At 41.7% G+C, this 16690-nt stretch overlaps 1 protein-coding gene across 4 annotated transcripts in view; it reads right to left on the bottom strand.

Moving 5' to 3' along the window:
- Positions 1-16690, bottom strand: part of LOC306870790 (sushi, von Willebrand factor type A, EGF and pentraxin domain-containing protein 1) — a 71207-nt gene that overhangs the window by 6824 nt on the left and 47693 nt on the right. For 2 of the 4 annotated variants that reach the window (XM_079418204.1, XM_079418205.1), the window contains exons 26-45: positions 16169-16367; positions 15814-15989; positions 15557-15681; positions 15328-15451; positions 14852-15022; positions 14372-14545; positions 14084-14203; positions 13786-13962; positions 9934-10018; positions 9575-9766; positions 9148-9315; positions 8326-8998; positions 5442-8158; positions 5123-5351; positions 2979-3134; positions 2652-2715; positions 2368-2541; positions 2047-2223; positions 1476-1670; positions 178-348 (exon numbers count right to left, since the gene is read on the bottom strand). In XM_079418204.1, coding sequence (XP_079274330.1) covers positions 178-348; positions 1476-1670; positions 2047-2223; positions 2368-2541; positions 2652-2715; positions 2979-3134; positions 5123-5351; positions 5442-8158; positions 8326-8998; positions 9148-9315; positions 9575-9766; positions 9934-10018; positions 13786-13962; positions 14084-14203; positions 14372-14545; positions 14852-15022; positions 15328-15451; positions 15557-15681; positions 15814-15989; positions 16169-16367 — 6267 coding nt within the window. The remainder of the gene's footprint in view (positions 1-177; positions 349-1475; positions 1671-2046; positions 2224-2367; positions 2542-2651; positions 2716-2978; positions 3135-5122; positions 5352-5441; positions 8159-8325; positions 8999-9147; positions 9316-9574; positions 9767-9933; positions 10019-13785; positions 13963-14083; positions 14204-14371; positions 14546-14851; positions 15023-15327; positions 15452-15556; positions 15682-15813; positions 15990-16168; positions 16368-16690) is intronic. The other 2 variants (XM_079418206.1, XM_079418207.1) reach the window with 1 other exon arrangement.

The raw sequence follows: 16690 nt of genomic DNA, 5'->3' as shown, positions 1-16690 counted from the left end.
CTTGTTAATCTCAAGCCACTGACTAGCAGTGTGGCCTCATATAATTGTCAATAGTGCTCAGTGCTTGTGTGTAAATGTGTAAGACCAGTCAAAATGAGTCACAAGATTTTGCAAAGATGAAGAAAAAGGCTGAAGTCAGAACTCCAAGTGGGATTTAAGGGCAGTTCCTTGTGCTACCTTTGCAGGTAGGGGGTGGGGTCCAAGTGCCATTCTCCAAGCACACACTCCTGCTAGAACCCTCCATGGTGTAGCCTGCGTAACATGAGTACACCACCACATCTCCAAACTGGAACACTGCCCCACGGACTACCCCATTTGCCACGTGCAGTGGTGGGCCGCACGACACCCCTGTGTGTGATTAAAATGGACCGGACCAGTAAGTTAGAAAGGAAGATTCTCAGCATGGCTGAGCAGTCCGTTGAAGAACTTTTTGGGCCTTTCAAGGCTGGTTATGAAATGGCATTTTCATGCTCTCTCATTTCAATCTTTTTAGAAACTTTTTATTCTTTTGTGTACCAGAAAGCCTAATTAGTTTTGGAAGCATACAAACAAAACAGGAGATCATAGTATCCTCCATATCTGATAATAGTGATGCTACAAGCAGTGAGTGAAATTCAACAGGTGTCTCACAGAGAGAAAAGTGAATATATACACATACTGCCAGGATCATATTTCAGAAAACGGGTTGAAAAGTTTGCAAAAGATTAAGGAGTCAATAAATGTGCACACACGCCACCAAATTTATCTAGTACTACGTATATCATACTGCAGAGCTAGCATGCAAAATGCTCAAGGATCAAAATATCAAATTATACAACACAACAAAGGAGCATTAATTAACTATGAGAGAGTAGGCTTCTAATATTTTGAATGATAGCATGCAGAAGTAACAGAGGAAAATACAGGTGAATGTTTCCAACAAAACACAGATAGTAGGGATACCATGCAATATGAAAAACAGTGAAAAAAAAATTGTGATGCTGCAGCCCGAATGAGGAACAAACGATATTTGTCCAATTTTACTCAAGCTGCTGTAATCAGCAGCTGTGCTTGAGTCAGTGCGATTACACACAGTTGAAGTGCTTTGGCTCAAAGTCCAGAGTGTCTTAACCAACCACAATTTCCAGCTCGCCAAATCAGGAAGTTAGTTTGCTTTCTATTTTGTTGATATGCAAGTTGTTTGCACTGTATGTGGTTTAGCAGAACCACACAGGATATATGGGATAAAGAGGTGCAGCTGAGACAAGCTAAAATATGCTTTAAAATATGACCCAAAGACATTGAAAAAGTATTTTAGATCTTCTCTCTGTGCTGATGATGAAGATGCCAAAACAATCTGAAATTAACTTGGGAATAAATTCTAGTGCAAAATGTTTTTGGGGCTATAAATTCATATATTAACATGATTTGTTTTTTATCATGTAAAGCCACTTTAAAATACAGTAAAAGGTGGAAATAATGAATGTTGTACTCACTCTCACACACTGCACTGATGGGGGTCCAGGTCTGATCACTCCTGCAAGTTAAGGTGGCGATAACTTTTCTCTGGTTACCTTTGACCCGCTGACCTTTAGGACAACTGACTAACACTGACTGGCCAACCAGGAAAACCGTCTGAGTAGCGTTGAAACTGCCTCCAGTCCAGCCAGGAGGAGGGGGGCATGATTTGGCTGTGGGAGGGGGTAAGATTTGAGTCATTTACTGCATGCCTATTTTATCTTTAGATACTGTGAATTGAACTGTTGACTAACAAAAAACCCGAGACCAACAATGAAGTCACATATTAATTCTTAGAAGTGTGACATTTAGTTTGTGTATTCCTTGTAGGAAAACAAGGTACTCTGTGGTGCTCTCACTGACGAAGGCTTAACAAGAGTCTTTTACTAGTTAGGTTGTGAAATTACTTTACCAAAAACGTCTGTTGGGCAAAGTCTTGAAGTTTGCACACATAAAAGAATGTCTGTTTTTGAAAGACTTGTGAGTGAACTAAAAACATCAATAAGTCAATGAACAAGTGTGTATTGGAAATCATAGTGCATGACATACGTATACAAACAGGGAAAGGTGAACTCCAGGAACCGTTTCCCGCACACATGATGATAGACTCTCCCTGCAGCATGTAGCCTTTTTCACAGTGGAACTCAAGAGCACGTCCGCTGGACAGGTTGTGCTCCTGCACCTTTCCATTCAATAAGTCTGTTATCCTCTCACAGCCATCTGGAACTGATAGTTTGTGTATATGTACATTTGTGAAAAAGAGAAAGGAGGAGAAAATAATAAAAAATGTTAAATAGAGGAACACTGAAAGACTTGGAACTTACACTGTGATACTTAAAAGCTAAAGAGTGACAGTTTATGTATTCTTACATTCACATGATGGTGTAGGTAAGCTCCATTTTCCATCTGCTTGACAAGTGAGGTTCTGTGAACCAATCAAACTCAACCCTGGATGACACGTAACACTCACAATACTTTGATATGTCTGACCACTGGACACAGTTACTGCATGGGGAACCACTGGTGGAGGACCACATGACACAGCTAAAAACAAGAGAGTTTAGAACTCAAGCAGAATGATTTTGATAATAATATTAATAATAAATGAATTTTCTAACTACAATAGCATGTTTTGCGTTGTGAAAAAGTCTTACCAGCACACACTGGCTGAGTTCCACTCCAGGTTTTATCACTTTGACATGTCTGAACAAAATCACCCTGGATGATGAGAAATAAGAATACATCATACATACTCTTGGTTTTCTCTTATTCATCTTTATTAGAAACATACAAAATAATATAAGCTTTGTTGCCGCTGAATTTATTTAACTACATAAGGTCTAATGCTTGTGTTTCATTGCTTGTGGTCATAGGCGAGTGTGTCCCTGCCTATGACCTGAGACACTGGGATAGGCTGCAGCATCCCCGCAACCTTACATAGGACAAGCTATGTGAAAAATAGATGGATAAAAATATTGTACCTGTAGTTCAAAACCTGGTAGACAAGTATAGCTAATAATATCTCCATAATTGTAGCTCTTGCCCTCAACCAAGCCATTGATAACGGGGAGAGGCTTCTCACAAATAACAGGTACACAAGATTTGGAAGACAAAGCTGGAGACCATTTGCCAGAGACCTGTATCAAATAAAAAGAGAAATAACATCCTGAAACATCATTAGACAAAATTATGATGGCGTTATTTTACTGCCAAATGTCGAGAGCGCATTTTTGTAGCGAAACCAGCATATACGCTGCTCTCGTGCAGAGAGAGTGCGCGCACTTAAAACGTGTCTCTCCTCTCGCTCAAGTGTGCGTGCTCAAACTTTGTCCCGTGCACTCGCACATCTCTTCGTGCTCTTGCAGTAGATATTAATTCTTTTCACTCCTGGATTAAACGTCAAAAGTTATCAACCAATTTAGATTTTTCTACGACTGACCCGATGAAAATACTAGGCCTACGTGAAGAGGGAACTGATCCTGGAATTTCTCTACAATTTAATAATATTTAGTCTTATCAAATGTATATTAGAAATGGCTAGGAATCGGGTGCTTGGATGATGTCTACTCGTTTGGTTAAACTCGTTTGTCTACTCGTTTGGTTAAACCCCTCTGAGCGATTTATCCAAACAAACAAACTAAAAAGTATATGATTCTTAAAGTTAATGTGGCCATACATGTATTGTGTACTTGGGTTGAAATGAATGAATATAAATAAATAAATATATATATGATTCTGATTTAAGACAGAACTAGGGTCAGATGCACTATTCGCTAAATAACCTACTTAAGATGTGGAGACCAAATATAACACTATAATGAATTTATCATATTTGTGATAACATCACTACATTATATTCTATGGGTTTAATGCATTTGCAGACAGTGTCACTACCTATAACTGTCATATAACTGTATATTCACTGTTTTAAAGGAGAGTTTTATATGAAGTGAAAACAAAAACTGGATTTAAAAAAGGAAAGAGATAAATAAAAAAAAAACTCCCAATAAATGTCCAAACAGCGATTCTATCATTTAGTGTGTTATGATATCATCATTTACAACTATTTTTGCATTTGATGTTGCTTGATAAGAATTGTTCCTTACTATTGCCTACAACTGAGATTTTATTGCAATGATTTTAAATTCAGTTGAGATATCTGACATAATATGACATAACATTGACCTTTTATATGAAGTCTTTAGAGCCATGGGCTGTTTTTAGATAAATCGAGGGGTTTGACCAACCATAGTTACCATAGTTGGACAGAGGTTATTTATATGTACAAATCATCCAAGCACCTCATTTCTAGCCATTTCAAATATACATTTGATTAACATTGCTAAATATTATTAAACTGGAAAGAAATTAAAGATTCTTCTTTGATTGTCAAAATATTTCACAGAAAAGAACAAAATACAAACATAAGCGATATAAAGTAAAACAAAGTAGCCTACAATAACCAGTGTGTTAAAACAAATGCAACAATAAAAAAAAAAAAAAATCAAGGAAAGGCCCTACTGTTTCAAGATATTTTTTTAAAAGTGCATAATGATAACCTTTTTTTTTTTTTTTATGTTTAATTCAGGTGCGAAAAGAATTAATCTTCATATATATATTTATATATCATCCCAAGTACACAATAAACGTATGGCCACATGAACTTTAAGAATCATATACTTTTTTGTTTGTTTATTATTTTTTTTATAAATCATCTAAGCACCCGATTCCTAGCCATTTCTAATATACATTTGATATGACTAAATGACTAGATATTAAAATGTAAAGAAATTCCAGGATCAGTTCCCTCTTCACGTAGGCCTAGTATTTTCATCGGGTCAGTCGTAGAAAAATCTGAATTGTTTGATAACTTTTGACGTTTAATCCAGGAGTGAAAATAATTAATCTCTAGTGCAAGAGCACGGAGAGATGTGCATCCAGTTTTGTGCGAGAGCAAAGGAGATCCGCTTGCGAGTGGGGAGATTCGTGCTCGCGCGTTATGTTAATCTACTTTCGCGCAACAAAAACGCGCTCTCGACATTTGGCAGTAAAATAAAGCCATAAATTATCACCAAATGAAGCAAGGAGTGTTCACACAAAATTATCATCTTGACATATCACTTACTGAACATTCAGATAATCCAGGTCCCTCAAGATAGTACCCTGGTCTACAGGAGATAATGACTGTTCCCCCAACAGGTGTGAGCTGCTTTCCTGTGATGACTACATGGGTGAGGTTAGAAGGCAGGCTGCAGGGTGAAGGTCGACATCTGACGCTGTGTTTGGACCAGGTGCCATCACTTTGACAGGTTATTGAGTCTGTCTTTGTTGCCAACTCAAAGCCTTCTTTACACCTGTGTCAGGTGTAAACGTTCAGTTTAAAGCACCTCAGCATTTTCATTTGTACTTAGTTTTTATTGGATGTTTCTGTTATGTCAAATTACCTGTACTGAGCTTTGCTGCCATAGGTCAGCACCACTCCAGCAGTCTCTGCATTTGGGACAAGAGGAGGCACTCCACAAGAAATGGGTTCACAGTTCAGGTTTGGCTCTCCCCATCTGCCCAACCTTCCACAGGAAAGATGGGGAAAACCTTTCAAATGATATCCTGGCCTACAACGGTAAGTGACTGTGTCAGTGGAGGAGGCAGCACTGCCCTGTATGACAGCATTAGGAACAGCTGGAGGAGGGCTGGAACATCTCCCTTGGGTGCAAATGGGTACTCCTGGACTCCACACTCCACCCTTGTCGCATATGGCCTCTGTGGGGCCAAGAATTTTGTAGTCTTCATCACATCGGAACCAGATGCTTGCACCACAGGTGTGATCTCGGCCGAGAATAGCACCATACTTCAGAACTGGGGGACTGCAAACACAAGGTCGGCATTCTGGAACTTGCCCCAGCCAGACACCCTCGGCAGCACATCGCAAAACTGGACTGGCAACGATCTCATAGCCTGGGAAGCAGATATACTCCACAACATCATCGAAATTAAAGCTTGATCCATTCAGGTAACCATGGCTAATGTCCTCAGGTGGGTCACAAGTGACTATGTCACACCGCGGAGGAGGGTCATCCCACAGTCCATCAGCTCTGCATATTAGTGTAGGATTTCCTGTCAAGACGTATCCAATGTCACAAGCATACCTAACCATGCCGTCGTAACCATAATCCGTGCCTGTTACTCTGCCATTTTCAATTACCGGTGGTTGACCACAGTTGGCTAGGAGGCACTTTGGAGGAGCCTCACTCCAACTGCCATTGGCTAAACAAACACTGGTCGGTGCTCCCTGTAGGATGAAGCCGAGATTGCAGCTGAACAACAACCTCTTTCCAAATGTATAGTCGTCTCCTCTTACTAAAACATCCTTTGATACAACAGGGCGCCCACAGGAGATTGCTCTACACGATGGAGCTTTGCTGTCCCATTTCCCATCAACTTGGCAAGTTCTAATTTCAACGCCCTCAAGGACAAACCCTTTATGGCACTCATAGTGAATAAGCGCCTTGAAGTGAAAGGATTTTCCAGTCACCTCACCATTTGCAATGCCTCCAGGATTACCACAAGAGATGGGCAAACAGCGAGGAGCGTCATCGCTCCACTGCTTCCCAGAAATGCACTGTCGAATGGTCTGTCCATTGAGTTCGTAACCATCCTCGCAACTGTACTCCGCAAGGCTGCCAAGTGCGCTATCTGTTACCATAACTGATCCATATTCAGGGCTGTGTAGAGTCTCACATTGTGCCGGAGCACACACAGGGGCAGTCCCATTCCACGTGCCATCTTCTTGGCACATCAACGTGATGTCACCTTTCATTTCATATCCAGAATGACAATGATATTGAACCAGGGAACCATGTAAAAAGCTGCTGTCTACAGGTAAATGCTGGCTTGCAAGTGCGTCGTCTTCTGATGGTTCTTTGATCTTCGAATAGTCACCAAAATCAATATGCGGAGGCAGGCCGCAGTCAGCAGGCATACATTTGGGCTCTGAACTTGACCAGCCATGTTCTTCGCAAGTGAGATGATTATTACCAACTAGTAGGAAACCTGGAAAGCAACTATAGAAGATAGTAACCCCAAACTTGCGGTCCCGTCCTTCTACAAAGCCATTCTCAATTGGTTTTGGAGGATAACAGTAGATCTGCACACAAGTAGGAGCCTCCTGGTGCCACTGTCCATTCTCCAGGCAGGTAAGCATTTCTGGGCCTTGTAAGCGGTACCCCCTGTGGCAGGAATATGTAACTGATTGGCTAAACTGAAGCCTGGAGTATCTAACAGAGCCATTGGGAATCTCCTTGGGTGCAGCACACTTAACAGGGTGACATACAGGTATACCTCCTATCCACTGCCCACTTTGACCACAAAGCACAGTGCTGTTACCTGCTAAATCATACCCTGCTTTACAGCTATAGACAGCAGTACTAAGATACATTAGTCCTTGCACATCCACAATTCCATTTGGTATGTCCTCAGGATGTGGGCATTCAACAGGAATGCATTCGGGATAAGGTTTACTCCAGTTCCCATCTGCCTGGCAGCGGACAGAAGCTTCCTTCCGGAGCGTAAAGCCATCCATGCAAGAGAAGGTCACCACACTACCAAAGTAAGACAGTGCGTCAGATGGGTCACCAAAGGCAACCTCAGGGGGAGGTCCACAAAAGACTTGTTTGCAGACTGGAAAAGAGTCATTCCACTCCTGGGACGGGGTACAACGAAGAGTTCGTGCACCATGGAGAACATACCCTTCCTCACAAGAAAGCTCCACAATGCCTGAGTCAGAATCTAATCCACGCAGTACAAGGTGATTCTCCTCTAAAGGTGGTTCGGGGCACTGCACTGGGGAACAACGTGGGGTTACGCTCTTGTCCCAATTTCCAAACTTTAAACAAGTCCATACAGAATCTCCAATGAGTTCATATCCTTCGTTGCAGGTAAATTCCACCTTGCTGCCGACTTCAAAGATGGAGCCGTGATAATATCCATTTTTGATATCAGGTGGGGCAGGGCAGGTAAGGAGGACACAAACAGGAGGATTGTTGTTTGACCACTGCTTATTGGCCATGCATATACGGTCAGGCTTTCCAGTTAGGCGATAACCATCATTGCAAGCATAGGTTACTCTACTGCTGTATACGTAGCCGTTCTTTCTTATTTGGCCCTGTGGGAAAAAAGTATCATACATATTTAATTATGGATTAAATAATTGAACTGCAAATATTCCTTAAATAAAATTCTATTTCATTTTGTCTAAATAAATTAGAAATAAAACACATCAAAATGGTACCAATAGTATCTTGAATTACTGTGAGACAGTATTGTATTTACCTGGAGAAAGCCATTTGCCAAGCGAGGTGGGCTGGGGCATGAAATAGGTTGGCATGTGGGCAAGAAACCTCCCCATACACCATTGGCTTTACAAATTCTCCTCTTCTCTCCTCGAATGAAATACCCTTTATCACAGCTGTATGCAATCACCGCTCCAAAACTATAATTGTTCCCACTTACATAACCCTTCTCAATACTGTCTGGCTTCGAGCATCTGACAGGCATACAGCCAATGTCCAAAGGCGAGGGTGCCCACTCTCCCCCTATCATGCATTTCAGGGTTCCTGTTGTGTTGAGAACAAAGCCCTCCTCACACTTGTAGCTGACCTCTGTGTTGCTTGCATACTTTGGTTTGATGATGGAGTCCAGAATGGCATGAGGTAAATCCGAGGGACGCAGACAGAAGTTGGCAATGCAGTGAGGAATGCCAAATCCATCTGGGGGTGCCCAAACACCTTGGGCATTGCAGAACAGTTTTGTATTGTTACCAGCAGTGTAGCCATCATTGCAGAAGTAGATAGCAGTGTCTCCAAAAAGCTGGTGTCCAGTGTCAGGTAAGGCATGGTCAACTTGGGGTGGTGGTCCACAAGACCGAGGCACACACTGGGCAGAGTTACGAGTCCAGTTGCCACTTGGGAGGCATTCTTGAGTTTCTACACCAAGGAGGGTGTAACTACAATAAGACATATTTTACAAATCATTACTAGAGTGACTGAAAAAGACATTTAATAGGCCATCAAACATCAGTTCTTGGTGATTACAAACAAATACAATCTGATCAAATCCTTTGGCAACAAAATATGCATATATGAGGTTAATTACCCCTCTTTGCAAACATAGATGATCCTGCTACCCAGTCTAAAGTTGTTGCCCTTAATCACAGCATCCTTCAAAGGAGGAGGTTTGCCACAGTCCACTCTGGCACACACGGGGGGAGGAGATGCCCACTCTCCTGATGATTCACACTTCAGTTCCATGGCACCCTGCAATCTTTACACCAAAAAAACAGGAAAGTCAATACATTCTGTGACATCTAGATTGCATAAGAACAAACCATACCATTTGTAAATGTTTTCCTGTTTATACCAGGGATCGGAAACCTAATGCACATGTGCCAACATTGGCATAGTGATTAACTAGGAACATTAAAAGTCTCATTTCATGACAAAAAAGGTTGACGCCCCAATGTCATATACTGTTCCTGCTACACTTTTCATAAAGTCAGCGATGAAAATGTATCGGACTTTACCTATATCCTTCTATGCAGGTGTAGGTTAGTGTGGAGAGGTACACTTTCCCGTTGAGGGCATACTCAGCATAATCCACCACTGGGGGCTCACCACAGATAACAGGCTGACAAACATGGGGCTCTCTGCTCCACTTCAAATCAGATTGACACTGGCTTTCTATTGGCTCCTGAGGGACATAGCCCTTCTCACAACTGCAGCAGAACAGAAAATGAAAAGATTATTAACACACAAACGCACTAAAATATTATTTCCCATTATGTTATTAAAAGTAGTCTCTCTCATGTTTAAACAGGTCTTTTAAAATTCACTATACAATACTTTTAGAAACTGACTCTACATCTAACAGTGACAGTGATACCTGAAAGTCACCTTGCTTCCGTATGTGAAGTTTGACCCTTTCATGATTCCATATTCAGGGAGAGTGGGATGAGCACAGGAAAGGGCTGTTGGTGGAAATCATTAGAAATAGCTTATGCTCAGGGTTTTCAGTGAAGTGCAGACTTCAGACAGTAATTATCGTCATCACTGCAATGCATCCAAAGTGTATTGGGAATCCGCCAAAACAAAATACATGTAACTCTAATTGACATACAGTAATGTGAGATGACAAGGTATAAAAGCTTCATAAAAGCTGCTGGCAGAGGTTCAGGATCATGCTTGGTCTGCTGGCATTATAAAATGCTAAATTGTTCCAGTAACATGGACTGAACAAAGCTGATAATTTTTTTAAATCAGATTAGGTACCTATATATGTACAGACATTTTATGTCTCCATAATCAAGCCAGTTTCCCATTGAGAAACAATTTGTGTGTAGGGAGAAACAATTTGTGTGTAGGGGCGGTTGGATTACATTTGCACAGAAGACTACAACCATTTGGATCCCAAGACAAGCTTGTTTGTTTCTATTACCCATTAACATTCAGCATATTTCGACAGAAATATTTACGTTATATTTCCATTAGTATGAGCTTGACTCCTTTGATTTTACTGAAGAATAAATCAAGAATTGTGTGCAAGTAATTGTTATTTATGCTAGCTTTGTTTTATTATTTGCTACACTACCATTCAAATGTTTGGGGTTGGTAAGATTTTTTTATAAGTCTCTTTTGCGCAGGAAGGCTGCTTTTATTTGATCAAAAATACACTTAAAACATTTAAGCTGGGAAATATTATTACAATTTAAAATAACCGTTTTCTTATTTTAGTTAAAAATGTAATTAATTCCTGTGTGTAAAGATGCTCACGGAGGAAGAACTGGTTCCTGGTAGACCTTTAACAGTTCACTTTGGTAAGCAAACGCCGTCTGCAAATTTGAAACTTCTGCTGGATTCATCGTTGGCGAAGTATTCTGTAAGGATAGCGCTGAGGCAGAACTGGAATCCATTTGCAGAAGTTTATTAAAAGGATTAGCAGTAGACAGAAACGTAAAGTCAGCCAAAGTGTCAAAACCAGTGTAACAGTTGAATCCGTTTACCAATACAGGGGCAATCCAAAAGACGAGAGTCAGGAGGCAGGCAGAGGGCTTAAACACAAACATCCGTCCAATCAGTAAAACAGAGCAAAGGGGCAAATCCAAGAAATCAGAAGTCGGAATAATCAGGCAGAGTAATACACAGTAGGTCAGTCAGAAAACAACAATGGTAAACGCTCGGTAAGGCAGGTAAACTGGCAATACTTTGCAATCTGCCATGTGCTCAGTATCCGGCTTATAAAGTCACCAAACAGGAAGTGTCAATAGAAGCAGAGAGAGCGGCGTACAGCCGGTACTCGGGTGAGGGCTCCCTCTGCTGGTTTGGTGTTACAGAACCCCCCCCCCCCCCCCCAGGAGCACCTCCTGGGGCTCTACGTGGCCGTCCCCGTGGTCTGGGTGCTGGTCGATCGGGTCTGGCTCTGTGAAATACCTCAATAAGAGAGGGATCCAGAATGTCACGGGTGGCTACCCAGGACCTCTCCTCAGGCCCATAGCCCTCCCAGTCCACCATATATTGGAGCTGACCTCTTCTCCTCCTTGAATCCAGCAACATGTTCACCTTGTAAGCGGGGTTCCCATCAATGTCCAAGGGTGGTGGTTGCTCTAGGATTTCGGCCCCGGGGTCAGCATCCGGGTGGACCGTTTAGAGGAGGGAAACATGAAAGGAAGGAAAGATCCAATAGTTAGTAGGAAGCTATAGCTGGTAAGTGACCACATTAATACGTTTGAGAATCTTAAAAGGGCCAACATACCTAGGGCTGAGCTTCCTGCTGGGCAGCCGCAACTTGATGTCCCTCGTGGAGAGCCAGACCCGTTGTCCTGGTTGGTAGGGAGGGTGTGGACGCCGTCGCCTGTTTGCCTGGAACTCTTGTGTTCGTACAGCTCGCTGGAGGTCGGACGTGAGTGCTGTCCCACACCCTCTCACTACGCTGTATCCACTCGTCCACAGCAGGGACCGAAGAAGGTTCACCAGACCACGGGAACAAGGGGGGTTGAAACCCCAGGACGCACTGAAAGGGGGTTAGACCTGTAGAAGAGTGAGTTAGGGAGTTCTGGGCATATTCCACCCAAGGTAGGAATTCTGACCATCTGTGTTGTACGCAGCTGCAGTAGGTACGCAAGTACCTGCCAATTTCTTGGTTGAGGCGTTCCACCTGACCGTTAGATTGTGGGTGGTACCCTGACGTGAGACTCACATTGATATCAAGGTGTTTGCAGAACGCTCTCCAAATTTAGGATGTAAATTGGGTGCCTCGGTCGCTGACGATATCCTCTGGTAGGCCATAAACTCGGAAGACGTGGTTAAACAAAGCTAGCGCTGTTTCCATAGATGTGGGCAGACCCTTTAGGGGAATTAGCCGGGAAGGACTTTGAAAATCGGTCGATGATAACCATTATAGTAGTAAAGCCATCGGAGGGGGGTAGGTCGGTTACAAAGTCAATGGAGAGGTGAGACCAGGGATGTTGTGGTATGGGAAGTGGGTGGAGGAGACCAGATGGTAATTCCTTGGGTGTCTTGGATTGTGCACAGACTTGACAAGCTTTTACATAAGTGGTGATATCTTTGGTCATGGATGGCCACCAGAAGGAGTTTTGTACGAGGTGGAGGGTACGAGAGATCCCAGGATGACCCGTGCTGATAGAAGTGTGGACCCATTGCATGACACATGGCCGCATGTCACGAGGGACGTATTGTTTGTTTGGGGGGGCAGTTATTTGGAATTGGTTCATTCTGTTGGGCTCTTTGTAGCTCCTCCATAATATCCCAGGTTACAGGAGCTATGACTACGCAGGAAGGAAGGATAGGTTCTGGGGATGAGCTCTCAGGATATGGATTGTACCGCCTGGAAAGTGCATCTGTCAGAGTCAGGTGTTCATTGACTGACTGAAGATTAACGAGTTGTTCCTGGTAGCCCTTTAACAATTCACTTTGGTAAGCAAACGCCATCTGCAAATTTGAAACTTCTGCTGGATTCATCGTTGGCGAAGTATTCTGTAAGGATAGCGCTGAGGCACAACTGGAATCCATTTGCAGAAGTTTATTAAAAGGATTAGCAGTAGACAGAAACGTAAAGTCAGCCAAAGTGTCAAAACCAGTGTAACAGTTGAATCCGTTTACCAATACAGGGGCAATCCAAAAGACGAGAGTCAGGAGGCAGGCAGAGGGCTTAAACACAAACATCCGTCCAATCAGTAAAACAGAGCAAAGGGGCAAATCCAGGAAATCAGAAGTCGGAATAATCAGGCAGAGTAATACACAGTAGGTCAGTCAGAAAACAACAATGGTAAACGCTCGGTAAGGCAGGTAAACTGGCAATACTTTGCAATCTGCCATGTGCTCAGTATCCGGCTTATAAAATCACCAAACAGGAAGTGTCAATAGAAGAAGCAGAGAGAGCGGCGTGCAGTCGGTACTCGGGTGAGGGCTCCCTCTGCTGGTTTGGTGTTACACTGTGATGGAAAAGCTGAATTTTTAGCAGCCATTACTCCAGTCTTCAGTGTCACTTGATCCTTCAGAAATCATTCCAATATGCTGATTTGGGGCTCAAGTAACATTTCTTCTTCTTTTATTATTAATGTTGAAAACAATTTGTGGAAACCGTGATACTTCATTTTAATAGTAATTATCTGAATAAAACTATTAATTTCTTTCAAAACAATCATACTAACCCCAAATGTTGAACGGACCATGCAGGCAAAGAACAGCTCCAATAAAGAGATCTGGAAGCTAGGCCTACCTTTGCAGTATGGGACATCTCCCTTCCAATTTCCTTCTTCTGTGCAGGATAGATGGGATGAGCCGATCAATTCATAGCCTTCCTTACAGGAAAAGACCACCTCACTGTCCATGATGAAATTACTGCCCTCACGGTGCCCAAACTCAGGAACACCTGGATCTTTACATTTTACCGGCTCTAGTTAGAATAAAAAAAAAAAAATTTTTTTAGTTAACAAACATGCTACTGTGTGGGAGGTAAGCGCAGTCATCTGCAACCTATGGAAACTATAAATGTCTAGTTTAGGAGATTGTGTTACCTGTACAGTTTCTTCCATCTCCACTGTAAGGAAGTATGCAGGTGCATATATGAGAGCCATCCGTGTTTTGACAGCTAGCATGCTCATCACATTCAGAGCCCAGAGAACATTCGTCCACATCTGTTATATGAGCACAAACCCAACACAACAAGGACAAACAAAATGTAAAATGACATTCTAAGTTCCAGGTGCACCTGTGTATAGTGATGCTTGATAAACTCGGATACAGACCTATTGTCTATTGAAAGCTTCTCTCAGGTTCTTTCCCTGATTTGCTGTGTATCTTACCTAGACATGCAGGTGGGTTGCCAATCCATTTACCATTGTTGGTACACAACACCTTACTCTCCCCTAGCAAGTAGAACCCTGGTTTACATTGATAAAGCACTGTACTTCCAGCATAGAAATCCTCTCCTTGATACTGCCCATGATCTAGGTCAGGCGGAGGACCACACTCCACACCTACAGATAAAGAGAAAGGCCTTGGTACAGATCAATGATGGTCATAGTACTGGGTAATGTCTACATTGTGAGTATATGGAGTACATGTGAGTATGTGCACAAACTATTCATCTATTTGTGTTATAGCATGTGTTTATCTACATTTAAAAATGTTAAATTTAAGTTGTATGATTGTACATCAGTACAGTGTAAGTATATTATTGTAAATGTGGCTGTAATGGTCATTTTGAACGTCTGGTTTTTTAAACAACCAGCGTATGCTTTTGTGTGTCCTCTGTTGCATATCTGTGCATTCACATCACTCACGTTCACATATTGGCTCTGCATGGCTCCACTGGCCTCTGTTTAGGCACTGCTGCACTGGCTCCCCCACCAGATAGAACCCGGGACTGCAAGAGAACTGCACCTTAGAGCCCGGACTCACAGCTTTAGTTGATGAGCGCAGTTGAGGAACAGAACCATCCACCAGGGGGCAGTCTAACAAAGACCAAGCAGTGGACAATAAATGTTACACTTTCTCACCAGTACATAAAAACATACTTATGTCACTGATTTATGATCCATTAGTCTCAAAGTTTATAATGATTTATATGCGTTAGGTTGGTACATATAATGATACATTTGATAACATTTGATAAAAATATGAGTACTGTTGTTACTATGTGGTAGTTAGTCTCCTAAAATTAGAAATGTTATGGAAAATTCACTACAAAGACAGCAGTGTTTTGTTCCCCCATGCAATGGTTGAATAATAATAATATATGACTTGACTTGATTCTTACCAGCACAGAAAACGCTCTTGCTGCTGGTCTTTACTCGGCCTGTGACTCCTCCTAAGAAGTCAGGCCATGCAAACACGTTCCCTTTCTGTAGATCACGTGGACAGCTACTGGCCAGAGACTTGATCTGAGAATAGTAGAAATATAAACTTTTTCATTTTTTCGGTCTCAGTGAACTCAGTGTACTCTGTTAACTTAAGAGTAAGAATAAGGAATGTGTATAAACTGTTACCTGCTGTGGTGTTAAAACATAGTTCCATACATTAAGCTGGCTAAGAGTGCCCACAAAGGACTCCACTGGGTTGAAGCCATCTCCCCTCTGGTCCTGATCCTGTCCAAGTACCAGAGCACCCCCTCCTGTTTAAAGTAAGTATAGAGCAAACATTTCAGTTTCGGGACACACATTCTCTTTGAAGCACCATAAGCAATAATAGTGCCTTTATGAACTGGCAGTTTGTTTGAATTCTTTGTTAGGTAAAAACGGTCAACCTGGTATGGTAGTGCCAACGGATAATCCTTTCCCACCATCTGAAGGGATCCCATCGATATAAACTCTCCAATCACCATCCTTGCTGCGCCATGATACACCAATATGGTGCCAGAGGCCATCATTTACTGCTGGGCAGTCAGTGATCCGTTCCTTGCCATTAATGTACAAGACCCACCTGAAAGTAAGAGAGAAACAAAAGGGAAGAGGAAAAGAGGAGAATGTAAAAAAAAATAAGAGTGACGGATAAACAAGAGTGAGGTGTAAGTAAAATGTACTTGCATAATGTTTAACAGATCATAGAATGTATTTAGTTATGCAAATGCAAATTTTGCTACTTTTAAATAAAGCTCTCACCCATTATAGTCAATGAGGAGGAAGGCATTGTCACTTCCATCCACCGCGTAAGAGATGGGAGTCCCATAATTAACAGTGTCTGATGACCTCATCCAAAATGTACATGTGATCTGTGTAAGTGATGGCATGTGACCATCCATCATCACATAACCATGGATACCAGAAACTTCAAACTTCAGATCAAAAGAGTAGGGCATTTCTGTTTGAATAAAAAGGAAAAGACAGCAGATAATATTTAATTATCAAGGGGTCATATTAATTATCTTAACTTTCATAATATTATTTTTTATCAGTATATTTGTAGTTAACTTGTAATGTCAATTAGGTTTTACCTCAAATAAATAATACATATTTAAAAATTACAATTATATTTATAAAAATAAATTCTAAATGATTTTCTTTTTGCTAACATTCATCTATCTGATGTCAGAAAGATGCAGAAGTTCAAAGCAAATATTTTTGTAGCTTAATTCTAATAAATGACGTTTTTTAACTGGGGAGGAAGTTTGGTTGTGAAAAATT

The sequence above is a fragment of the Barbus barbus genome (genome assembly GCF_936440315.1).
Source record: "Barbus barbus genome assembly, chromosome: 1".
In the NCBI taxonomy this organism is placed as follows: domain Eukaryota; kingdom Metazoa; phylum Chordata; class Actinopteri; order Cypriniformes; family Cyprinidae; genus Barbus; species Barbus barbus.
The sequence above is the reverse complement of the archived record's forward strand: the minus strand, read 5'-3'. Positions and strand labels throughout refer to the sequence as shown.